The 25,047-nt window shown below is 42.7% G+C and overlaps 3 protein-coding genes and 1 long non-coding RNA gene across 8 annotated transcripts; 2 read left to right on the top strand and 2 right to left on the bottom strand.

Moving 5' to 3' along the window:
• Positions 1-1,506: 1,506 nt before the first annotated feature.
• Positions 1,507-12,054, bottom strand: cntf (ciliary neurotrophic factor). Of its 3 annotated transcripts, XM_037974866.1 has the most exons (4): positions 11,918-12,054; positions 11,706-11,817; positions 4,545-4,853; positions 1,507-4,469 (listed from the first exon to the last, which is right to left on the bottom strand). In XM_037974866.1, exons 2-4 carry the CDS (start codon positions 11,781-11,783, stop codon positions 4,257-4,259), a joined length of 600 nt encoding a protein of 199 aa, XP_037830794.1. In that variant the 5' UTR covers positions 11,784-11,817; positions 11,918-12,054; the 3' UTR covers positions 1,507-4,256. The 3 variants fall into 3 exon arrangements, with proteins under 3 accessions (XP_037830794.1, XP_037830793.1, XP_037830795.1); XM_037974865.1 differs by lacking the exon at positions 11,918-12,054 and having other exon boundaries at positions 11,706-11,897; XM_037974867.1 differs by lacking the exon at positions 11,918-12,054 and having other exon boundaries at positions 1,507-4,442; positions 11,706-11,883.
• Positions 11,104-14,600, top strand: LOC112450268. Its single transcript, XR_005232999.1, has 3 exons — positions 11,104-11,255; positions 12,427-12,597; positions 13,055-14,600. It is a non-coding gene; the product is annotated as an uncharacterized LOC112450268 (long non-coding RNA).
• A 131-nt stretch (positions 14,601-14,731) lies between these two features.
• Positions 14,732-16,540, top strand: si:ch211-113e8.11. The gene is made up of 2 exons (XM_017409300.3): positions 14,732-15,039; positions 15,120-16,540. Exons 1-2 carry the CDS (start codon positions 14,963-14,965, stop codon positions 15,775-15,777), a joined length of 735 nt encoding a protein of 244 aa, XP_017264789.1. The 5' UTR covers positions 14,732-14,962; the 3' UTR covers positions 15,778-16,540.
• si:ch211-113e8.10 (E3 ubiquitin-protein ligase ZFP91) lies at positions 16,032-24,111 on the bottom strand. 3 transcript variants are annotated; one of them, XM_017409272.3, is made up of 13 exons: positions 23,980-24,111; positions 23,285-23,732; positions 22,682-22,719; positions 22,470-22,586; positions 22,196-22,235; positions 20,797-20,907; positions 20,601-20,699; positions 20,286-20,471; positions 20,063-20,113; positions 19,786-19,864; positions 18,070-18,184; positions 17,867-17,966; positions 16,032-17,785 (listed from the first exon to the last, which is right to left on the bottom strand). In XM_017409272.3, exons 2-13 carry the CDS (start codon positions 23,695-23,697, stop codon positions 16,819-16,821), a joined length of 2,316 nt encoding a protein of 771 aa, XP_017264761.1. In that variant the 5' UTR covers positions 23,698-23,732; positions 23,980-24,111; the 3' UTR covers positions 16,032-16,818. The 3 variants fall into 3 exon arrangements, with proteins under 3 accessions (XP_017264761.1, XP_017264777.1, XP_017264769.1); XM_017409288.3 differs by lacking the exon at positions 23,285-23,732 and having other exon boundaries at positions 23,980-24,092; XM_017409280.3 differs by having other exon boundaries at positions 20,607-20,699; positions 23,285-24,073.
• Positions 24,112-25,047: the final 936 nt, after the last annotated feature.

Here is a 25,047-nt window from a genome sequence, read left to right as displayed (position 1 = left end):
GATGAATTGTTGTCAATTTTATTGTGTAATTTATTCTAAAGCACTTTGCGAGTTTTATCTGAGAAAAATGCTGTGTAAACTTTAATGTACCAAAATACTCAATAAGGATGGCCAAGTTCAGTTTATTTCACCAACAATAAACAAGAAAATCCGTTTACAGTAAAGTAACGAAAATATTAATCAAGAAAGAAAACTAGTTAAACGTCCGGTAAAGGCAGAGTTACTTCCTAATGACAGATTTAATATATTGATTAATTTGCAAGACTCTGTGAATACTCCTACTTGTGTGAAACAAAATGATCCAAAGCTTAAACTGTCTCACCAGTATCGGTAACTTAAAACACTGAAGAGCTGACACGACGAGTCACTTTCAGAGAATCAGGAGAACAAAATTACCAGTTACATCTTTAGTTACGACAGTAATAGTGGCTTAATAAACTCTTCTTGTCTCCTGCAGTTTTTAACTGTGGGTTTAAATTTGATCAACAGATTAGCTCAGTTGTCAATATGATCTGTTTTCCAACTGAGGCGTAAAGATCTATATTCTGCTAAGTGGCTCTGAGGCAGTCATTCAGGTCTTTAATTACAGAATGGTCAGATTACTGCAATCTTTTCTGCGTTGGTTTTGATCTGCAGGATGTTCAGACCGCAGCAGCCTAACCTCTGACCGGACACAAACAGATCACTCTTTGAGCTTCCAGTTTCCAACTCTACTGCTGGCTTTTTGAAGTCCTGAAGGTACGGCACCACTTTATCTGCCTGAACGTTTGTTGGAGCTCAGTGTTTGGGCTGGAACACTGAGCTCCACACGTCGGTAGCTTTTGGACACTCCCAACCAAATCCAGGCTAAAAGACAAAGGTGACAGAGCACTTTTATTTTAGTGGTGGCTGCTAATCTGCTCAGACCGTTGATCATTTTAAAATCGCTGCTTTGAAACCCATTTATTCTCACTGGCTTTTACCCACAGAATGTCTGAATTCTAGTTCATATTTATTGTTAATATAGTATTTTATTTTACGCCATCTAGGGCAGTGGTTCCCAAACTTTTCAGCTTACGACCCACAAAGTAACAGTTTCAGAGGCTTGTGACCCCTAATATAACTGGTTTAAGTATACAAATCTTATCATAAAGGGCATAATGACAAAATAAAACAGTACAATACAATTCTACAATTCTATTTTCAATCATTTGTAATATTTTTTTTTTTTAGAATATTTTTGTAAAAAATACTATTACCAGCTTTTTGTTTACATTTGACTTGGTTTGTGGAGATTATGTGGACCCTCAGTTGATGTTTCATGACCCAAAGAGGGGTCCCGACCCCAACTTTGGGAACCACTGATCTAGAGTACTTTGGTCCACTTACGTTGTTTTCAAATGTGCTTTAGAGATAAACTTTGACGTGAGAGGTCATCTGTTCAAAATGTGCCTGTGTAACCCCTTATGGATGTTCAGGTTTCCCTGTACAGATTGATGTGACATGGTTGGTTTTTTTAATCACACATTTACTAATACAGGAAACTTCTGAGCTCAGGAGAAACTTGCATTCAAAGCCTCCACCTGTCAGACTGGCAAAAATCTAATGCAACTTATAAGGAAACTTGCAATCTGCATTACTCACACCCTAAGAATAAATAACAAAACTATCATATTTAGAATTTTAGAATTAGAATTTCTGGAAAAATATATATCATTTTTAATTTGTTCCCCTATAAGTCACAACATTAAACCCATTCTTCTAAATGAAAATCTAATGTTAGTACAAATACATTTTGGTGCAGATAAAATATATATATATTTTTTAAAATAGCTTTTTCCATATGTGCCACTAAATGAGCTGTCTGTATAGTTTCTAATGTAAAAGAACATTAACAGGTTTAAATGTCTGAACCAACCCAAGTATGTTTTTCTTCATAGCAACACTTTGTTACTACACGATGCCATGAAAGGCAGGTGATCATGTAATCGCCTGTCTGTCTGTCAAAATACTTCATGGATTTCAATGAAACTCTTCAGATGTACCTCTACTTCTGTCTAACCTTTGAAGTCAGTTTGATTCAAGATGATCAGACCTCAGCAAACAAAAATGATTAGACCTTATTTTGTAGATACTGAGCTCAAGTTCTGTGTGGGAGTAGCTGAGACTGATCCTCCACACATACCCTGAGTGCTAACGGACTGCCTAAGATCTGTGTTTACGACCTTAGGCTGGCGATACAAAATCTTTTCCAGGAATGCTACTTTTATTTCAGACTCTTAGGTTTTGATCAGACAAGCTGAAAGCTGGGCTCCAATCTGACTCTAGGACTTCCAAATTAATTTTACTGCCCAGAGGAAAAATAAATCTGGGGTTTCGTGGCTTGTTTCTGTGTTGACACAATGAAAATCTGCAAGGTTAAAATGTCGCACAGAGAGAAAAAAAAAAGAAACCTCTGGGGTGACCTGGATTGTTGTTGCCCTGTTAGAAATATACAGCAAAAGACAGCTACAGAAACAGGATTATTACACTTGGTTGAAGGGAGGTCAAACATCTTTACACAAAACTTGATGTTTTAAAATAAAAGTCCCAATCCTCAGCCATTTATTAAATGCTCAAAATGTATCAAAGTCATTCCAATCTCTCCCCAGTCAACAGACAGAGCACGGTGAACTAGGCATTAAATAATAAATAAAAAGAGAAAAGTGTTAAAACACAAAGAAAACACAGATCAGGCCAGAGTTGATATGAAAAAACAACAGCAGGAAACAAACGGTTTAGTACAACCTATGAGTGAACAATGACACATACAAGCTGTATTTCAGTGTAGATTTTGTTTCCAATTGGCCCAAAAAATGCAGCCAGTTTTAAATTCACGACGGTGACTCAGACCTATTCGAGTTACTTTCTGGAAATGAACGAGACTCTGAAGTAGTCTGGAGCTCCTTGTATTACTGAAACACTCAAACATCCAGTGCACCTACCAGCCTCTGATCATTTAACAAAAACAGCTTTAAAAAAATTTTTTTTTTAAATCACGTAACAAAATTTAAATAATATTGGTCCCCAAGTTTTCGGTGATTTCCCTTAAAGAAACCTGTCGCTGTGGCTGTCCTTCAATCATCTCTCTGTCTGCTTTGTGTTAGTCCACTCTATTGATCTTAATTCTCGTCAGGTGTGCAGTGAAGTGGATTCGGTCCCATTCACATCTCGACTTTTCAGGTACGCTGAAGCTTCATGCATTTTTAAAGACAATCCGAGTCTTTGGCGGAGGCTAATTTAATTAGAACTTCAGCTCAGATAAGGCCGGCAGGTGAGAGCAGCTCCTAAGACTCGTCTCTGATTAACTTCCCATATGGAGCTGCAGTTCATCTAATTGCTCCGTTGATCATTTCAGTTGCTCAGCAGATATATCATTGAACATTTACTGATTAAAGCGGACTTCAACATTTTTTATATGTGGCATTTGATCTTCATATGCCTCTATGCAGCAGAATATTCTGATAAATAGAATTTTCTGTTGTTTTAAGTAACTTTACTTTTTACCTTTATTGCGGTTCTATTAAAATATTTTAAAAGCATTACCTTTTTGCAGACTCTTCCTGTTTACATTGCGTTTCCTTTACATTCCCCTTTAACGGTTTCATAGTTATTAAACATGTAACAAAATAAACTAAGAAAGAATAGTTTGAGCTCATGAGTAAAGAAAATGAAGAAACTTCAAGAGTAAAAGTAACGGCCCGGTGTTATACACCTCTTTGTACAGTAGAGGGTGCTGCAACATTTCTACACATAACTCTCGGTTAACTTGCCTCATCGCTCAACAACTGTGATACAGCAGTAAAACTGTCAGAGGCAACATAATGTTAACTTTAAACAGGAGGAAATGGGAAGTTAAAACATCCTTTTTATTTTCCCCCCCCCAAAAGAAAGAAAAACTTCCTTAAAACTCTGAATACTTGTTAGATTTTAATTAAATAAATAGATGTGTTAAACTCACATATCTAAAATTAACTTTTTCCTTTTTTTTTTATTTTTATTGCTTTTTTTTCTTTAAAAAAGGTATCCAGAAATAAATTCCCTCTGTTTCAGCAGTGATCGGTGTCTTTTTCAGACAAATATTATCTTTTTCTGTTTCTCTCTGGTCCTGGGTGACCAAGCGTGCTACACTCTCATCCTGTCCTTGACCCAGCCCGTTTAGATTTCCTGCAACTCGTTTTTTTTCCCCTCTTGCATTGTTCTTTAATCACCCACACGTGCTCTCCCATGTCTCCATCTCATCTCCTCATGCTCCTTGTGATCCTCGCGCTCCTCGTCGCTGGCATTATCCTCTTTCGTTTTCTGTCCGTCTCGGCTGGCAGCTCTTTCAGGGTGGCAATGACGGCCTTGGTCCAGTGGTCCACTTCTTTGTAGATCTGGTAAATCCAAAGCTTCAGCTTAAACAGAACGGTCGGGCTTCTTGGCTGCGAATGAGAAGGTGAGAATGGTTCCTCCTCGGGTTGTTATCCAGCTTTTAAACTTTAAAAAAAAACAAAAAAAACACCCCTGTCATCATGAACACCTACCTCTGGGTCGTCCGAGTGTGGAATCAGGATGGGGGAACCGTCTGCAGCTTTGAGCAGCTCTCCAGTGCTGATTATGAGGTGCGACAGTCTGTTCTTCACCATCTCCCTCTGTTTCTCGTACTTACCTTTCTCCCCACCGCCCAGCATCTCGTCTTCTTTGGTTATGGCTCTTTCCAGCAAGGTGTGGCACTGCAGCAAAGCAGAGTGGAGGTGCAGGAGCTTGTCCCTGGTGTCCAGCTGGGAGGAAGGAGGAGCAACAGGCACCAGACGGACTTCAGCCACATCCACAGGGAAGTCCTCCTTTTCTCTCTTGAAGACAAAAGACATAAAAAAGGAAGACAAAAAAATAAATAAATAAAAAACTGAGGTCTGGAATGAGGATGAGAAAATGAGGAGGGTCAGAAAGTAATGTTTGAGAGAAGAAATCTGGAGCGGTTTCAGTCAAACCACAGTGATGTCACCGTTGCCGTCAGCGTGGCCACATATTTAAGATATGAGAAGATGAGGTAAACGCAATCCTCGTGCTCTGAGCTAGGAATTTGTTCTGGCTCATTTACAGTACTCAGCCCAAGCAAACAGGTTTGAGCAAGAAACAGAAAGTATCAAATAAAAAAAGGAACACATACAGTCATACAAAACTATGAATGGAAAAGAAAACCATTATAATGAAAAGTAGAGATCGACCAATATGTTGCCGGGAGCTGGTCCTTATCTCCAGCAGTCAGTGTGCGAGAGGCGGGGGACACCCTGGACAGGTCACAGGTCCATCACAGGGACACATTGAGACAAGCCTAGGGATAATTTTGAGTTAGCAGTGAACCTAACATGCATGGTTTTGGTCTGCGGGAGGAAATAGGAGTACCCAGAGAAAACTCAAAGCGTGTAGAGGGAGAACATGTAAACTCCACCCAGAAAGGCCCCAGGCAGAGAGGTGAAACTGCAACCTTCTCGCTGGGAGACAACAGCTCCACTGAGCTACCATTACAAAGAATAAAATGTTTTTGCTCAGCTTCAATAAACATGTGTTTAATAACACTTAGAAAGACTTGGACGCTTAAAAATAATATGTAGAGATGAGCAGTCCTGCTTCAATAAATAAATAAATAAAAACTAAATAGTGGGCTTGAAGTAGCTGCTGCTGCATCTTCCTATTTAGTAATCTGTTAAGTATGCATAGACATGACCGACTGACAATTTTTTACAACCTGCAAATATTGCCCAATTAAATCAGTACATCTCAGGTCAAAAAGACCTTTCCATAATCTGGTACCACTGCCACATCTGTACAGTACAACTGGAAGCTGAAAGCACTTAGCTTAGCTTTCATGGACAAAAATATGTTCAATTTTCAGTTTTTGCACAAAAATAATCTGTTAAGAATTAATGCAACATACAGCACATCCTATATAAACATACCTCCGATCTTGGGTATGTTGAATAAACATTTTGCTAATTAAAGAAACCGTTCAGATCTGTTAAAGTGGGGTTCTATGGAAAGGTTAAGGACAAATAGTGTGTTACCAGCTGTAAGATATTAACCACAAATTCCTTCAGAAATCTCTGTAAATAACCACGCAATGCAAAACGGGCAGCTATGCAAAGGTTTATAAAGTCTAGTTTGAATAAACAGCCCAATACTGCACCAAAAGGAGTTATACAGTTACAGTTATACAGTTTAGTTTTGGTGTTTTGAGGTAATCTTGTTTGATATTTATAGGTTTGTCTCTGGGTTAAATTAGTTTGGGCTGGTTGGGTTATTCAGTTGAGTAATGTTCTTGGAATAGTACTTCATGTCAGAGCCTCTAGATGTCCTGTTGCCAGCGCTTCACCTACCACCTGTTTTCATTTACTCATCAACCCTCCTCGTTTTTCCACAGTTCATGGTCACATCCTCCTGTTTGTTCTGCGTACTTTGTCACATTGTCTGCTTTCATTTATAACTTGGTCCTAGTTAATGATGGGAATTCTGGTTCCTTCCGGCTCACCTAAAAGAGCCGGATCCTAAACGGCTCCACATTTAGTCCTACAGATTGTGTGGTTTGCGAACGCACCAGCTCACACGCTGGCTCATAAAAGGGAGAAGTGAGGGCTGGTTCAACCCTGTGAGGCTTTTGTTGCTTCTCCTCCTCTCCCAACTTTATTTATTTAACCTTTATTTAACCAGGTTAGTCAATTGAGAAGTCATTTTCATTAATGATGACCTGGACTAACCAACGCAGTGCTTGAAGTGAGGCGCATTCCTTTTCGGTCAGCCATGCGATGACCCGGGCAGAAGTGATGAAGAGCAGCAAGGGAGGAGCCGCCTCCTTAAATGGAGAGATAAGCTTTTGCCAACAGGGGAGTGTGTCACCTTTGTTTCCATGGATGACCTTTAAACAACAATCTAAGTTTATTACAGTATTAATGTAAATTTAACACCATTAACACACAACAAAAAGAAAAACAACAAGAACAGGTTGCGTACCATTCGCAGCCCGTCTGACCAAACGACTTTGAACTTTCCACTCCATTTCAAGCGGCGTATCAGCCGGGGCGTCAGCCGGCCGCCCTGCTCAGAATCAGCAGCTAAAACCACATGACTGATGTTATCAAAAAAGATCCTAATGTCAATAATAAAATCTGCTGAATACGAGAAATTACAGGCTCTGTGTTAAACAGCAGGTATCTTTTGTTTCTGATGCACATTTACGTTGTCAGCTGTTATTTCTTTATTGCAAGTTTTCGTTCATGATGTAATAAACTTTGATTGCAGTGAAGGGTCATTCACGACTAAAGGGGACGTCTTTCCCTGTCAGAAAAAGCTCTTCCTCCCACTTAAGAAGGTGGCTCCTCTCTTGCCGGTCGTCATCTCTTCCACCGGGGTCATCGCTCGGCTAGATGAACAGGAATGCACCAAATGTCGAGCAGTGTAATGTGTGTGTGTGTGTGGGGGGGGGGGGACGCCTTACAGACAAAAGCCAGCTTTCATCACTTGCCAAGATGGGTCCTCATGTTTATAACAACTCATCATGACAACAGGCCCAGTAAAGGTTATCCTGCATCATGTTTTCACCTGTCCGAGGCGTGATAATTATGCACGACTATGATGGAAAAGCCAGAAACGCTGGTGTGTTTAAGGAGATTAAATTAGCTGGTGTTTCCGTGATGTAGTTGATCCTGATCTGGAAGGTTGTGTTGATTGAACCCAACTTAAACAGGAACTGAAAATGTTAACCAAAATTAAAAGGAAGAATGAGCAAAACATTTGCCTAATACCAGACTAGAAATTAGGTCTTTCACTGCTACTACAGGTCTGGATATCCCCAGTTTTGGAAAAACAGAAATTGTCCCCCAATAAGTCCTTTGAGGAAACTATACTTTTAAGAAGCATATCAAGCAGAAAGCAAATCCACCATTTATTTAGGCAAAATGACACACTTATCCCTTTCAAAAATCATGCCCCCCCCCCATCATTCTAACAGTGGTACGGTCCATCATGATTAGCACATAGGAGTGGTGGAGATGGCGGATACTTCCAGTAAGCCTGACCTCTCTGGCTGCTGTGTTAGTACAGTGGTTAGAGCTCCCGGCTTTCATGTGGGAGACTCGGGTTGGATTCCTTGGACCTGCACTCATTTCCTTTGACCGTTTAATGTTTTATCTTTTTGCTGCTAGCTTAAATGATTTGCTTCCAGTGAGTAGCTATTTTGCAAAAGTTAACTGTCAACCAATGACATGTCACATGTTTTATACATTTCCACTTCATTAAAATTAAATATTTGGAACAAGACTATTTTCATTACCTCATGGTTTTAATCTTGTCTGTGAACGCTCAGTCCTGCTGCTTAAACAGCAGCCAACCACACAAACTGGGTTACATAGGACAAATTGAAAGTGTGTGAGGACTGAAGCGGTGGATAAAGGATGAGCTCAGTAGACACTGGTTTTTCAGGCCTACAACATTGGCCTAATGGTGATAACCACTGTTGTCCAAGTAGAAGACCTGGCTTCAAATCCTGAAAACATCCCCTTTCTTTGGCTGTTCTTCATTTTATTTTTTTTGCTTCTAGCATAAATAACTTGCTTTTTTTCCTGCAGAGTGAACACATTAAAAATCTTTATGAATACTGTAGTTGCACTAATTTGAGTTTTTGTTTTCATGTATCCATGGCAACACTGAAAGTCAGCACATGCCCTATTCTCCCTGTGATGTAAATGTTTCCTTTTGGACTTAATTATTGTGTGTGGATGCATGCCAGATGTTTGGTGACTTGAAACTATTTTTTATGGTTTCATATTTTTATACAACAGAATAAAAGGTGTTGTAAGTCGCCAAGCGCTATAATGAATTTAAAAAATTGCTCCTAATAAATCTCCCCGTTTACGGTCCCCCACCCCCCAATAATAGGATGGGATCTTCGCCCTTGGTTGCACCCTGAGTACAAGTTAGAGCAAGTGTGAAAGGAAGGTCGAATGTGACGAGCGTGCTCTGAAGTCAAAAGGAAAGTTAATGTTTCTGACTCAGACTGCAAAGACTTACGGACATCCAGGGAAGGACTGTAGCTCAGCCAGAAACAATATTCTCCTGACTGCAAGAATTGTGACAACGTAGTAAACCTGGTTGTTGATTTAAGAGGCACGACACACCAAACAGGTGCTTGTAAATACACATCTTCCTGTTTGGAGACCTCAATTCGCTGCCTGAGAAGTATCAAAGAGTTCTGCTTCGGGCAAAATTAGTATACAGAGTGACACGCAAAAGCTATGTGCACAGCGAGGCCAAAATAATGTCTCTCTGAACTGCTATGCAATAAGGAAACTGATCTCAAAAAGGCACTCACAAGACACTTTCAACCCCGGCTTTACGGCCATCTCTGTGTGGTTCCTGAATGGACTGAGGTGGAGTTTGAAGCCAATCCACCATTGTTGACCCCTTGAGTTGTCGAGCAAGGCAGTAACAGAAAAAAAAACAAACCCAGATGTGATCCAAGATAATTAAGCCCTTCACGCCGGATACCAACCCCCACTACAATGTCAAAATGTGGGTGGTCTGTGCAGGATCTTGGCATGGTCTGTATCTGCGCATTAAGAAAGGAGTGGCCTACAAATTATGTCTGATAGAACATGATAAGTTGTGGAGGGTTGTGAGCATGCATAAAACTTTTGTAGTGAGGAGGAGGAAAATAAAAAAGCTCTTCAAAATTGAACGTAATCATTTGATTTTTCTTTGTATATTCGAGCGACCCCCAGTCCAGTTCTCCACACACCGCCTTTCCACCAACCAGTCATCGCTCCGGATATAAAGACCAACTTCCAGTAATTCATGCCATTTTCACTGGATCAATGTGAAGGGAGACGCCCGTATTCCAGCAAAAACAGATGAGCTCACGCGTGAAAATGGCTTCCGCTTTCTAATCCCGTCAAAATAAACTACAATGGCAGAAGCAGACGCTGGCACTGGGGCAGTCTGTGTTGTGTTAAGTGGGAGGGGGGGGGGGCACCTCAACTGGAAGAGCACCATTAGGAAACAACTTGCCGTGTCACTACCAGGTGCTGGTTTAAAAGAAAAGTGTCACGAGTTCTTCAAATTTGCCCATTTCGACTCGACTTCGAACATTCAAAAATCACTGCCATCCCTCGTCCTGACATGGTACGAGAGACTTGTTCTGGTGCAGGGATCCAGCAGGTCTGTGGTAGTACGGTCATGGAAATGTCCTCCTGATACATAGTGCGCGGTGAGGCCACAGGAGAGCATCTTTGGGATCGCAGAAGACACAGGGAATAACTTTTTGGGCGAGCACCAAGAGCAAAGCAAAGTCACAGTCGCCGTCGCACTGAAAGAGGTTTCGCAAACTTGCCGCAATTCAGCCGCGTTCTACTGGGTCATGTAGGCTGTGCGAAGCATTGGGGGGGTCATCATCATGTGAAGAGGGTTTTAGGCAACTTCCTCAAACTCTAAAAGGAATAAGTACAACAAGTAAAAAGGGAATATGGGCAAGGAAGGGTCTGGAAGAAACCAGAGAGCCGCTTGTAGGACTGGCAAAGAGGGCATGAAAAGAAACAACTCTCCAAGTGTTCAGCGCCGGGAGAACGAGCACTTCAGGAAACGTGCTGCGACCGGCAGAAGGCACATTTCAATGGCAGGAAGAAGAAGAACAGGATCGTTTAAATATCAACCAACTGTGGGAGCAAACATCTCTACAGAAGTCGGTGCAGAGTCAGATTTTTAGACTTCTTTCCTTGTTTTTTGAAGACATCTTGCCACTCATCCAAGGCTCCTTTAAAAAAAAAAAAAAAAAAAAAAACCTATAGGATTTGAATCTACAGAAACCAGAGATGAACACACACCTTACCCCCCCCACACACACACCCAGGACTCTGACCTGAGCACGTAGAGGATGTGCAGTTACATGTCGCACATTTCATGGAAGGATGAGAAAGTGAGCTGGCTGGAGATCAAGGAGCTTTAATAAACTGCAGGCAAAGAGATGAAACACGAATGAAGGCTTTGTGCCCAGACATCCGTGACTGCTTCCAGGAAAATTACCCACCTCAGTCATTCCAATAAGATCCCCCCCACCACCACGAAGCATTCCTCTGCAGCCCTGGACACAATTTGTCTCTTCAACACACAAATACGAAGGAACTCCGACTCTTGTTCATCACCCCTCTGTGTGCTCTCTCAAACACTAACTTGGTGGTTCCTAAAGTTGGGGCTGTGAGGGCTTCACTGTAAGTACTTATCAAGAATTAAGCACAATTTTAATGTGGCTGTTGGTAGTATGATGTTGTAGGCAATCTTATGAAATATAAACAACTGTAGTCATAAATGGATAACATAAAAAGGATGCTGAGGCTGATTGGTTGTCAAATAATTGTGTTTAAAGACTTTTTAGCCATTCTAACCTGCTGTGATGTGGGTCACAAGCCTGTCTCTGTTATGGTTTTGAGAGGAGGGGGAGAGAAGCTGAAAAGTTTGAGAGCCTCTGTTCTGACACACATGCAGGTCCAGACACTCACCCACACAGAAGAAACTAATAATTTTCCATTTACCCATGGCCTATTTCTTCCACACACCCCTTTTCCCCCTGCACGCACGCACGCATTCAAGTCACTTTCCTCCCTTTAAAATGTCGCTGGGAGCTGCTGTGCTGGGAAAGAACCGAGCTCTCATGTACTCACGTAAAGAGCCAGCAGGTTGGAGCACTCCTCCTGGAGCAGGGCGGCGACGGCGGCGGCTCTGGTCCGTGTCCCTGCCATTTCCAGCCGAGCTGATTAGGGCTCACCGCCGCAGCTGTGGAGGAGCAGCAACAGGTCAAGCCTTTTCAATGCAGCCCCGGGATCTTATCGCGATAACACCGCCTTCCAAGCCCGTGTTATCGCGATAACACTACCTTCCAAGCCGGTCCCCGCTCGCTCGCTCGCCTCGTTCCGCTTCTCCTCCTCTTTTCCCAGCAGCTGATCAGAGCCTTCTCTTTCCGGTAAGCTGAGTCTCCCCCCTCCTCCCCACCTCCGACCTCACTGTAAGCTGCTTCTGTTACTGGAGCTGGAAGTCAGCTGTCCACCCTCCTCCTCCTCCTCCACCCCCACCTGGAGAACCTGATGCCGAGCAGGAGGAAACTTTAGGGGGGGGGGGGTCATCAACTTATTCATGAGTGGTTTATCTAGCAGTGATAAAAGGCAGGAAAGTTGTACCAAAAATAACAAAAAAGTGAACGACCAGGCCTATCAGGGTGGAACCATGAGTCCTTATCAGTCACACAGGAAATGGCTGCTGTCCATCAGCAGGGGACCAGGAAGTTCACAAGTCTGCCTCTGAGCTACAGGGTGCTTAAACATATATATTTTAAAAAAAGTTAGAATAAAAACTGATTTTTTAATTTATTTTCTTGCTGGTTTTCAGAAACTTCACCAACATTAAAAGCCTAGCATTCCTGGAAGGACTGCATATCTCCCGCGCACCTTCCACGCCACAGCTTCAGCCTGGGACCATCACATGGACGGAAGGGACAGAGCTGTCCAGCCTCGCACATGTGTGCGCTGAGGATGACACTGAGCTGCCACCACACCAAATGTTAGCTCAGTATCTGTAAAACCGGCTGACTTATAGCCGTTTCTGTGTTGGCTAATGTCGATAGGCTGCAGAGGCCATTGGGTTGGCTCCAAAAGTTAACAAGTCGTAGATGTGCACCCAGTGATTACTTTCTGAGAGTTTCGTGGGACATGAAATATTTTGCTTACACAACAGATAAACACACACACAGACATTACTGCATTTTTGCATTTGGTAAATAATAACAAAGAAAAATTGGGCGTTCTGGAAGATAAATATGTTGTGCTTCATAAACGGGCAATGTAGTTGTTTTGTGTGTATGTGATTGTCTGTTAGCAAAATATCTCATGAACCACTGGACAGATTTTATTAAACCTCTCACACTCTGCATTAAAACAATGGAGCGCTCACTGATGGCATCAAATTCAGATGTGCCACCACTGGGGAGGTTCTGATGTTACTTCTGTATTTTTTTCAGATACCTGGATCAAACCTGCCAGAAATTACAGACCACTTAGAAAAGAGAGGAGTAGTGGTATCACCAAGAAAAGAAAAAAAAACTGCGTTTAATCAGAACTGAGGTCCCATAAATGGGTAGGAAAGCCTTGCACCTGTCATATCAGTGTGTCCAGTGTGCAGTGGTGGTGAAAGACATGACAGAGAGTGGAAGCAGCTGAAAATCTCACTTTTCTCCATGTCGATCAGTCAGGGTTTCACTCAGCAGGGTTTAACTACACGACAGTGGCTAGATATCAATATGTAATTCTGCGAAAAACGTGTCGTTTCGCCATAAGATTATTAAACACTCCATTGAGTTCCACTAAATGCTTGCATTGATGAGAAAAGCTGCCGATGTGTGATCCGACAGGCTGCAGCTCAGACACCCGTTCATCGTGTGACAGCAGCAGATCAGCGAATGGGGAATGTCATTATCCGGGCTGACCAGATAAATACAAGTTCATGCAAAGTATAGTTATATATGTTGTCTCAATCAGATTGGTTGAGTTCAGCAGGCAGCTCGAACGCTTGTTTCCTTGCGTCTCCATAGACTCGGTTTGATGACCTCACATGAAAGCACTGGTTAGCTTTTAGTCAAGCCAGTTTAAGATGGCCGACACAATTAACTGACCCTAGCAAACACAGAAATGGCTATAGCTGTCAGTAAACTAAAACTAATTTTCAGTGTTAACAACCAGTTTTATTTCATGTAGCCTCATGCTCAACAACTGACCATTTCTGCTAAACAGATTCTTGCCTTCACGCCAAAGAGCAGGTACAATATTTACTGTTATTTACCTGAAACCAAAAGCACACAAACAAACCAAATAAAATTATTACTTTCTTTCTTTTTGTTTCCTGAGTCGTCACATGAAATCTGACGGCGTGGCTGCAAGATCTATCACATTCTGTCTACTGTAATTAATTTCCTTTTGGTATTTTATATTAACCGTTAACTCACTGATGGTGCATGTCACCTGTGAACCTATTTTTTTTTTAGTTTATCCATGTTATATAAGCAGTCACTGTTTGCTTTTTATTGTCTGAATTCAGCCATCTGTGCTTACTTACTATTGTTTTTTCTGTGAAGAATCTGAATTATACAAAATGAGAATATGTTCCTAGCTTTAAACGGTGTGAATTTTTAAAGAGTCCTAATTGTATTTGTACATCACTTTTCATACAGGCAGTGATATGGACATTATGTATTTTATGTGAACTACAGTCATGACGAGGTGAAATTAAAATAATGTATTTTAAATTTAGCAGACAAAAATTAACATTAAACAGCCCTGAATATTCTTATTTGTCATGTGTTCCTATTTGTATTACATATTATGTGTCTGTCGTTTTTTTATTATTATTATTATTATTTTTGTTGTTTTTTAAAAGCTTAACTTCCCTAAAAGCAAAATCAGACCTACTGCAAATTAGTCCTTTGCAGAAAGAAGAGTTGCATTGTTTTTGCTGTGTAACTGTTTTGTTCAAAATAAATGTATTAAATAACTGTTTTTTTAAAGTATGGTTCTCTCTTCCGCCCCTCAAAAAAAATATTAAAAAAATAGAGAGACAATTTCTGAAGCTAATGAAACTTAGAAACAGAAACTTGCCGTCCAATGCGAAATGTCTATTTGAAGGCGCAATTCCACGCCTCCCCTGCAGGGGGCGCTGCAGAACCCTGGACTAAATGCAGAGAAGCAACAAGACAAGCAGCTATGCTGAGGATTTTGTGAAGACGATCATTAAAAATGACTTTATCCTTTTCTGTTACGTTGTGGTCATAAATTCATATAGTTCCTCTGGTGGAAGCTCCGTCAAGAACTATCATCGTTGCCCTTCTGGTGTGAGACCGAGCTAACTAAGCTAAGCTAACTAGCTCAGCTTCAGCATGAACTCCCTGGTTAGCTACGGAGTGTCTTCTGACAGCGAGGAAGAGGTGGAGGATGTAAACATTAGAAAAAGTTGGTGAGTAGGCGCTATTTAGAAGAAGTACAAGCTGTCAAATAGTAGCACCAAGTTAATGTTATTTTCATTTGCTTTTCTAGCTCGCTTGAGGACGGGGCTGCTGCTGTTGCTAAAAAGACCCGCAACTTTTTACTGGAGTCTGGCTCAGCTTCAAGTGACTCAGACCCGGAGGACCCAGTGCTTCCATCGTCACCTCCTCTACATCCCCCAGCATCTTCTGCGCCCCGTCAGCCCGTCCTGCATGCGCCCTCTGTAGGCTCTCCTACAGCCAATAAATTACCCTCTCCATCTCTGAACGCCTCCTCTGACAGCGGGGTGTTTGCCAACCCTTTCAGGGCTCAGGCGGAACAGAAACTCAGTGCCCTGCAGAAACACGTCCCCCTCACGATGCAGGCCAAACCCTCCCAGATAGGGGGCAAAAGGGTCTGCGTGTCGTACAGGAAGGACGGGCGTTGCAGGTTTGGCATCAAATGCAAGTTCGCTCACGACAGCGACCTCCAGACCCCAGTCACGCCCGGTGACTACCACCCAGACGTGTGCGAAGAGACGCCAGCATCAGCCCCTGCCGTGGGCGGAGGGTCCCAGAGCTTCCAGCAAGAACCAAACGACAAAGAGTGTGAGCAGCAGCAAGGGAAGAGGAGGAGGGTCGGGCTGAGTAACTCTCTGGTTCCTCCTAAAAGAGCTCTGAAGCAGTACTCGACACAGAGAGAACGAGAGAGGATCAATATGTCACGATGAAGAATGTTCAAAGCGGAGATGAAACTCCTCTGCAAATAGATGTACATTTTGTGTCACGATGCTAAGTTGTGGACAAAACTCTGGAGCAGACAGATTACCTACATCTGCAGCTCGTCATGTTTCCCAGATGGTTTGGTTCAAGGTTATGTTTTACATTCTACATACAGACAAAATTCTGGTTCTTCAAGACATTAAGCAATAAACTGTGACTGAGGGCTAAATCACTAAAATCAAGTTCTCAACCATACTTTGGATAAATGTTAAGTCATTTATTTACATCTTATAAATGGACAGGTTTATGTGGTTGTGCTCCAACAAATCTAATGTGACAGATTATCAGACTACATAGCTTTGCTTTTCAGAAGACACTCAAGGTTATAATCAAATCGGTGATTTCTGTTACCGTGTTTGGATCCGCATGTCGCTCTTCACCTTTTAGCTGCTTCAAACTTGTGAGCTTCAGACCACACTGGTTATTGTTTCAGTAATGTCTACGAACTGCACAAGAGTCTCTCCGACGCGGGCCATGGTAAATGCACTCCTTTTAGTCTTTCTTCCGGGCACTGACAAGTTTCCCCGTCTTTGTAACCGTAGCTCTTCTTTCCTTAATTTGTTTAATGTTCTCTAAGAAAAGTAGGCAATAAATGAAAAGTTGTCCAGTGTTTTAAACTGATCTCTCACCCCATACTCAGGAATTCAGTAACCTTCTAATGTGTGTTGTGTGTTAATCTGTTCCATAAATTAAATTCATTATTTCAGCTTATTTGACGCCACATGGTCTTTTGTCTCCGAGGTGGGCTACGTTTATGCATAACTGCAAACTAAACTCATGAATATACACACTCAAACAGCTAGTTACAGGACTATTATGTACAAAGGAAACAACATCCACAAACAAACATGTTTTCCTGATACAGATACTCTAAAAAGCTACCAAGGTTGATGATGAGTTAACAGTACATATTATATCAGGGATCCTACATTTACCTGTTAATACAGTATATCAGGTATACATCTACTGCTCTGTGTACACCGTCACTTTCACATGAGGGTCTGCTGCATGTGTCTCTCAGTGTTTTCAACCAGAACTCCCCCCTGTCCCGTCTGCTCCCAGACTGCCTCGCCAACGCCTTCCGCCTGCTGGAGCGAGCTGCCCGCTGGAGAGGAAGACGAGAGCACCGGATTGTCCAGGATGAAGGAGTCCCCGTTGGTGGAGGCTGGATCCTGGGGCTGAGGCTGGGAGGTGGACAGCAGAGGGGGGCTGGGAGCAGCCGTCTGCAGGGTCTGAAGCTGCTGAGAGGTGGCTAGGATGGGGATCTGCTGAATGTGGGTCTGGGACTGGCTGACAGGCTGGAAGGTCATCTGCAGGATCTGCGTCTGGCTTTGCTGATGGGAAGAGTACGGCTGCAGGGGCTGCAGCTGGGGCTGGTGCTGCGTCACCACCGGGCTGGAGTGGAGGGTCAGCTGCTGGATCTGAGGCTGCTGCACCTGCTGGCCAGCCTGCACGAACTGGACGGGCATCTGGAGCTGGAGGTGCGGCTGCTGCTGGTTGTCCGCCGGAGAAGGCGGGTCGATCGGGGACAGGGCGATCGTTACTGGCACCTGCATCGTGTGGAGGCTCTGGTCCTGTCCCAGTAAGACCACCTGAGGACTCACTTGTTGCGTGATGTGGCTCACGTGTTGCCCGTCTGGACCCAGCTGGTCCACCTGACCATCCTGCCCAATGTGGCTCGTGTCCACGGCGGTGACCTCCGCCTGTATGGGGTTCGCCGGCAGCTCCAGCAGGGACGCGGGCGTCGTGATCAGGGCGCCGGCGTTGGCCGCCAACGCCTCGGCGATCAGAACCTCCGGGTGACTCTTGGCCTTGTGGGCCACCACGCAGTCCTTCTTCTCGAACTTCTTCCCGCAGATGGAGCAGGAGAACTGATAGGTGGCGTCAGCGTCGTGCTTCTTCATGTGCCAGTTAAGAGACGCCTTCTGACGACAAGTGAAGCCACAGATCTCACACCTGTTAACAGAAAACAAGCAAAAAGCTCAAAAAACGAATGCAACAAATGTCAAAAAAAACTATAAAGAAAGAAACACTCACTGTAGGGGTTTCTCTCCAGTGTGGATCATGCGGTGCACAGCCAGATTGTGGGAGCTCTTAAAGGCTCGAGCACAGAACTCACAGATGTAATCCCTCTGGTCTAGAAACAAACAAACAAAAACAAACCCATAGATATTAACGGGTTTTCCACGTGCTTTAAGAGCACCAAAAATGATCGACGACCAAAGCGTACGCGCGCGTACCTGTGTGGTGTTTGGCATGGCGCAGCAGCTGCTTCTGTAAGCGGAACAGCCTCCCACAGGAAGGGTGAGGACAAACGTACTTCTTCTTCAGCAAGTGCTGATATTTTATATGATGCTGAGGAAATAAAGAAACAAACAAGGAGTCAGATCTGCTAGTTGGTTTCAAATATCCACAAGGAAAATTTGACTTGTTTCATATGAATAAAATAAATGTGAACAACTTTATTGGGCATTTAGACTTAATAAAATTAGGGCTGAACCATATTAAAGAAAACACAAGATTGCAATATTACTGTTTAATATCAGTTCCAGTAAAGCCACACTTTGCTAACTCCCGTCTTCCTGTTCAGTCGTCCCACTTTCTGTGTGCTTCAGCATCCTGACCATCAAATCTATCACTGGCACGGAGAGCGTGAAAGCATCTCCTGGAATATAATACCACAGCTCGTGATTTACTGCAGCCCCAGCAGTTCTCTGTGATGATAAATTATTTTCAATATGTCGACTGGCTCGAACTCAGACGAAGTTTACGGGTGCCGAATAGGGGTGCAACGAGAAACTCAGCTCACGAGACGTGGTGAGATTTTTACTAAACACAGCCTTCTTCTAACTTCATTTAATTCATACTTAAATATGAACATTACTTTTCTCAATGCATTTTAATTATCAGAACCCTATATTCTTTTTTTAAATAAAAGACCCATTTATTCCTTATGTCTACCTTTACTAATCACCTTTTTTGAGCTGATTTTTATTGAAAACATTTTACCACAGCCCATTAAAACAGAAAAACAACAACGACAAAAAATAAAAAGCTCTCAACAAAAACCCCAACAGCCATAAACATTTCACCTCATATTTATAGAAGAAAAACCAAAAAAAATGGGATGAATAAATAAATTCAAGCAGATTTGGGGGTCTTGAGAGTCAGAGTCGTGAAAACTCAGGACTGACTGGAGGGGACATTAGAGTGAAACTCCTTCTTGTTTTTTTTAAATCATCATTTTCATCAGAGAACAAATCTGCTCTCACCGATGAACACAGACAATCAAACAGCTTGTGTAGCAAACAGGAGTGGGGGCTCTCAGTGAACGGTGCAGTCAGATTTTGTTTCACCTCCACCTCGCCCCGAAGATTTGATCGACCCTTTCCCTCTGAACTCATAAGAGGTTCAAAGTTTATTTCCTCAGCCTCAAAGTCGACACCTGCCTTGTTTTTTAAAAAATAACGTCTGACAGTGGCTCTGCCTGCGGAGGCTGCAGGAGTGACGCGCAGAGCGGGCGCTCGCCTCAAACTGCAGCCACACACGGACGACTTAAAGTGGCGGGGAGGTCGTCGGTGGTAATTACACCAGACGACGTCATGTTGAGCGCAACCTGATCGCGCTTCACGAGACGATTTTCAATTAGCCATAAAAGCTTGTGGCGGTTTGAGTCCAGTGAGACTTGCGACCTGGTGGTACGAGATCTTGTTACACTACTTGTGCTGAATGTGTCCACAAAAAAAAAAAAAAGAAACCAACTCAACGACTATTGAGTATTTGTTCTATGGCTGACATTACTGAAGAAAAGTTACTGATAATGTACTGCTATTCTGTAAAAAAAAACAACAACCTAGATATACATTTTGGGCCTTCTTATCATTCCTTCACACATATAAACTAAACCAAAACAAAACTGAACAACCAGCGGGTGACCTGTGGCGTCTGAGACCAACCTGAAGGTAGCGGGGATGAGCCAACACCGTCCCACAGCCTTCCATTTCACAGCGCACGTACTGAACGGGAGGTTTCTTCCTGAATGAGAGAAACAAACACCTTCCTATAAGACTCTCATGAAGATATTTCATCTAGAGATTTAAAAGATATCTAAGAAGTTTTGTTTTTTAATTCAGCAAATGAATGTGTTGGAAAAGAGGAGAAATATGAAAAACGTCACAGGACTCAACAAAGCTTTAGATAAATTCTGTTATAAAGCTCAGGCATCGCCCTCACCGTCTCTTCGGCAGCCGTGGAGTTTTGTCGTCTTTTTTCCTGCGACCTCTCCTTAAGGCAAGAGAAAAAAAAAAGGCGACGGTTTTAGTAAAGATGCAGCATTTTCACCTGAGATTCTAACTGAAGCTGAGGAAACAGAGTCGGGAAGAACAGTTAGCTCATGTGAACGATTTCAAGTCGTCAGCTCCCACGTAAAAACCGCGCCGTTCGGCGCCGCTCTTACTTCCTGGGTCCATCCGGATCTTCGCTTGTTTCCTCCTCCAGCTTCACTTCCTCCTGCACGATCTCCAAGTTGTCTGAGCCTTCTACTTTTATCTCAGCCACCTCTTTCTCTTTCTTTGGTGCCTTTTCTTTTTCCTTCTTTTCCTTCTGTCTTGGAGGAGCTCTACGCTTTGATTTAGGAATGTCCCTAAGAGAGAGAGAGAAAAAAAAAGGATTTATTAAACAAGCAAGCAAAAAGTTCCTGAGTTGAATAATCTTTGAAAATACAAGAAAAATTTGATTTCATACAGCCTTAATCTCTTTAACAGACACATACACAAACCTTTCAGCCCTCGGGTCATAGCTCTGGTCATTTAAGTCGTCTCTAAAAGACAGGCCTTCATCACTGCTGAGACCCTCTTCCTCCTCTGCTCCACTGGGGAAAAAAAAACAAAAAACCCAAAGAAACAAAACGATACGTCAAACAGCCTTTCAGGCTTTCTGCATTGGGTCGAGTGATGCAAGGCTACTACCTCTGAGTCTGAGGCAGATAGTTGAGGTCACTGGGGTCATCCTGAAAAGGAGGGTCTTCCTCATCCAGAACTTGCTCAGCAGCCTCCTCGTTTTCCTCCTTTTTCTTGTCCCTAAGTGAACAGAAATGTTAGTTAGTGGTGCCTCCGTTAACCTACTCATGCCTCAGCGAGGGTTGGCACGTGTGACGCCACTTTTCAGACCCAATAAACTTCAGCTTGTGAAAGTGGCATCTGCAACTTTCAGCCCAGAGAGGGTAGGGTTGTCTCTAACGACTGCAGCCAAATTTACTACATTTAACTGTTGACGATCATAGCTCCCAAAAAATCATTGCATTCAGGTTGTAGAGATTTCCTACAGCCAGATTTGTTTGGGAAATGCAGTTTCAGGCAGCCTTTAATCCTCACGTTCATCTGTGCATGATTTCTGTAATGACGGGCAGCTGGGATAAACAGTAAGTACGCCACTGTTCATTTATCAGACCTGGTCTTAAAATTACTATATGAAACCTTAAATAAATAATAGCATATATTTTGCTCTCTTATTACTTATTTAACAAAAACTCATAGTGGGCATTACAGGGTGCACAAAGCAAAATACACCTGGTGATTGTTTGACTTGTAGAGCCAACTTAAATCATCTTTGTACAACCTTATCAGTCTCTTACATTAATGTTTTACAGGGTCTCTCATCCGGCTGAGGTCTGGATTTTGACTCAATCGGAGCAAAATCTTGATTTTTTTTTAAATTTCTTAGCCAAACTGTTCCAGATTTGTTGGTGCGTTCAGGATTATTTTGCTGATCCTCCAGGTTTAAACAAGCTTCAGCTTCACGTCTGAGTTTGTAAACACTTTCGTATCCAGAGGAGTTCATGGTTAAGTCAATGACGATAAAGTGGCCAGGTCATCCCAGATCATCATCCTTCCACCACTGTGCTTTAGTTGTTTTAGTCTGGCGTACTGAGTTTGGTTTTTACCAGACATGGCGGTGAACATGACAACCTTTCCACATAAGTCACGCCTTCTTATTCTGTCTTTTTCCAGCTGTACAGTCACGAGCTTTAACGGTTAACACACTAACTGAGGCCAGGAATGAGTAATGATTTTCTCATATTTTTTTGAATAATCATTAAAATGCTGAATCGTCTCAGTAAGTCATTATTTTTTTCCTCTCCACCGCCAGGCAGAAATGCAAATCATAACCCCACCACGAAGATTAAAAGAACACGTTTGAAGTAACTGGCATGACTATGAAAGAAACAAGCTTGTTTTTTTTAATTTACCAACAAACTTACATACTGAAACCACATTTTGTTTTATTTTGTAAAAAAACTTCAGCACAACCATTAACGCTTGCAATGATCAAGTCATTGTTTAACTAAAGCGCTTAAGATATACTTACGTGTCACACTTTTCTTTATCAGTTCCCTCCTCTTCCACTGCTGTATGAATCAAAAGAGACATGATGAGATCAGGTGATATGACACTATAATTATATGGCACTCAAGATTTCAGCTCCACCACGTATTCATAAATAAAGATGTGCAAATCAAGCGGCCACCGTCAGCTCTCCAAACGCCTCAACAGCATGCTTCCACCTTTCAGCACGTGCAAGCTTTTCCTGACGAGAATTACAGGCATGATATGACACACAGCAGCAGCGGTGGCTTGCTCACCAGTTTGACTCTCCACCCCGGGCTCGGTCTTGCACACGGGTCTGGCCGAGCCACGGGCAGCTCTGGCAGCTGCGGGCCTGGCGTTAGCCTGAGCTGGGGGCCGCCTGGATGGAAGAGCTGCAAACAGACACCAAAAGACAGAGCGGTTCTGTTTGAATCGTCACATAGAACCACACCTGGTTAGTCACAGTGCAAAACAAGTCGCTGATTACCTTGGACGTCTGTGGCAGGTTTCTTAGGGTCTTCTGAGCTAAAGAAAGAAATAGAAAAACACTTGCGTCATCTTGTGCTTTTGTTTTGCCTTTTTTTACCTGCAGAACACCATAGCATCTCATACTATAAATCCTTGCAACGTCATGAGTAAGCAATTCTTTTCCCATATCAATGGTTAATTGATACACGTTTGTTTACCTATGGAAACAGCTGAAGTGACAGAAAATAGGTCACCGATATGAAGATGTTTGGCTGATTCGGCCTAGTGCTTTGTTTACATCGAGTGCGCACCTGCATTTCAATATATCTGGTAAACTCTTTTAAACTGCACCATTTGATATAGTTCAGGATAACCTTTTTATGTTTTATTTTACAGTTTCTATTGAGTACCTTTAAGACAGCTATACAAGAAGCTGAAGCACCTAATGAAAATGTGAGCATCTTTAAAGACAGGTAAGTTTTACTCCACCCAGAGAGGGGACGAGCCTTGTTGAAGGCGTGCTTTTGGCAAGAACCGATCCCACACGTACTTATTGTAAACAAATCATGTGTTCTGGTGAAGTGTGTCTATTTCAGTCAAGGTTGTCCACTTAAAAGCTTACTCTGTGCCTTGAAGGCTGTCTCCTGCAACCCCCTCTCCAGCTTCCACCTGACCCGCAGAATCTGAAATTTTCTTCCGCCTGGAGCTGGAAACTTTCCTCCGCTTCGTCGCAGTGCTGTCCGGGCTCGGTTCGTCTTCGTCGTCGTCACTTTTGGAGTCCTTCAGCCAGGCCGGCACTGCCCTCGTTGACCTGTCTCTTAGAACTCGTCCCGAGGTCTGCGGGCTCAACGCAGCGCCGTTAATGTCCGTTGCAGAAGCGGAGACGCCGGTCCGAGGTCGGCCTGCTCCGCGCTCCCGGAGCGCCCTCCGCGGCGTGCCGGTCGAACTGGTGGCCGGGGTCTGCTCTGCGGCCTTGTCCTCCTTCGGCTCTTCATTTTTATTTACATCCCCGGCTCGGTCGCCGGCTGGTTCCATCACCGTGAGGACACTACAGCCTACCTCAGATTCCTCTTTAAGTCAAGCAGATTTGCACATAAAGTGAGGAAAAACTAAACACATCTGCTTTAAAGACGTTTTGATTGCAAGCGGCCCTATCCAACAGAGATGCATTTTCTGTTGGCTTCGTCACAAATTAAATGCATATATATAGTTACTAAAAACTTAAAACTTTTCTTAATTATCTATTCAGCAATAAACCGATATAATTTTAAAGAAGCAGACACTATTTTCTCGTTCTTAAAGCGATAGTAAACCTACTTATTCGCCCGGGCCTCGAGCACAACCATTTTGTGCGCTTTGTTGCGTCTCCTTTAAGCCAAATATAAACTGAGGGTGCGTTCAGGAACGGCGGCGCGTTTCAGCAGCTTTCACAACTATATGGATTTACCCACGAGCCTTCACGGAATGGCTCAGAGCAGCTGGATTGGTTATATATCTACAAACGCAGCCGACAGACGTGCAAAGGAAACGCACGCACGGCCAGTTTGCTAGGCATCACGGGAATTGTAGTTTAAAAAAAATGAAAACACAACTTTAAATTTGTTTTAAGGGCCAATTACTTTTTATATGTGCTTTGTTGTATTTGTAATAATAAATTAAATAATTTAAATAACAAAAAATGAATTAAATATTTATTTTCATTTACATTTTTTAAATTAATTATGGATATTAGTTATGATATACTGGGAATGTTTCACATGCATGTTTTTTCTCTGTTACACCAAATTAAATTGTTTTCAGTTTATGTTGTATAAACACATTAAAATTCAAAGCCTGTAAATGTGTTTCATGCTATAGGTAATAACACACCAACTGTGCGTTAAACATTTTAATTTTGGTATTTACATTTTAACCACTGAAATAATAAAACTGTCTTATGTTAGATCCAGTAGCAGCAGTAATCTGCACTGATGGATGTGGAGCTATCATGGCTGCCACTAATAACCTGCATTGGCTGGTCTGAACCACAGAAGCCATGCTGCAGACTAACATGATGAAGGGTATTTACCACCAGATGGCAACATTACAACACAGTACTTTAAAGTGTTAGTTGTAAGTTTATTGACGAGGCAGGGATGGTGGGGATGTTTTTTTTATAATGCTGGCTAAGATATTTGTGGGGAAACAACCCACAAAAAAATTCCCTTCTCACCCTCCGCGGGTGGTCTTTGTTTCATCCTCTGAGCTCGGGTCCTCTACCAGAGGCCTGGGAGCTTGAGGGTTCTGCGCAGTATCTTGGCTGTGCCTAGAACTGCACATTTCTGGACTGAGATGTCTGATGTTGTTCCTGGGATCTGTTGTAGCCACTGCTCCAGTTTGGGGGTG

Source organism: Kryptolebias marmoratus, linkage group LG3 (genome assembly GCF_001649575.2).
Source record: "Kryptolebias marmoratus isolate JLee-2015 linkage group LG3, ASM164957v2, whole genome shotgun sequence".
Taxonomy (NCBI): Eukaryota; Metazoa; Chordata; class Actinopteri; order Cyprinodontiformes; family Rivulidae; genus Kryptolebias; species Kryptolebias marmoratus.
The sequence above is the reverse complement of the archived record's forward strand: the minus strand, read 5'-3'. Positions and strand labels throughout refer to the sequence as shown.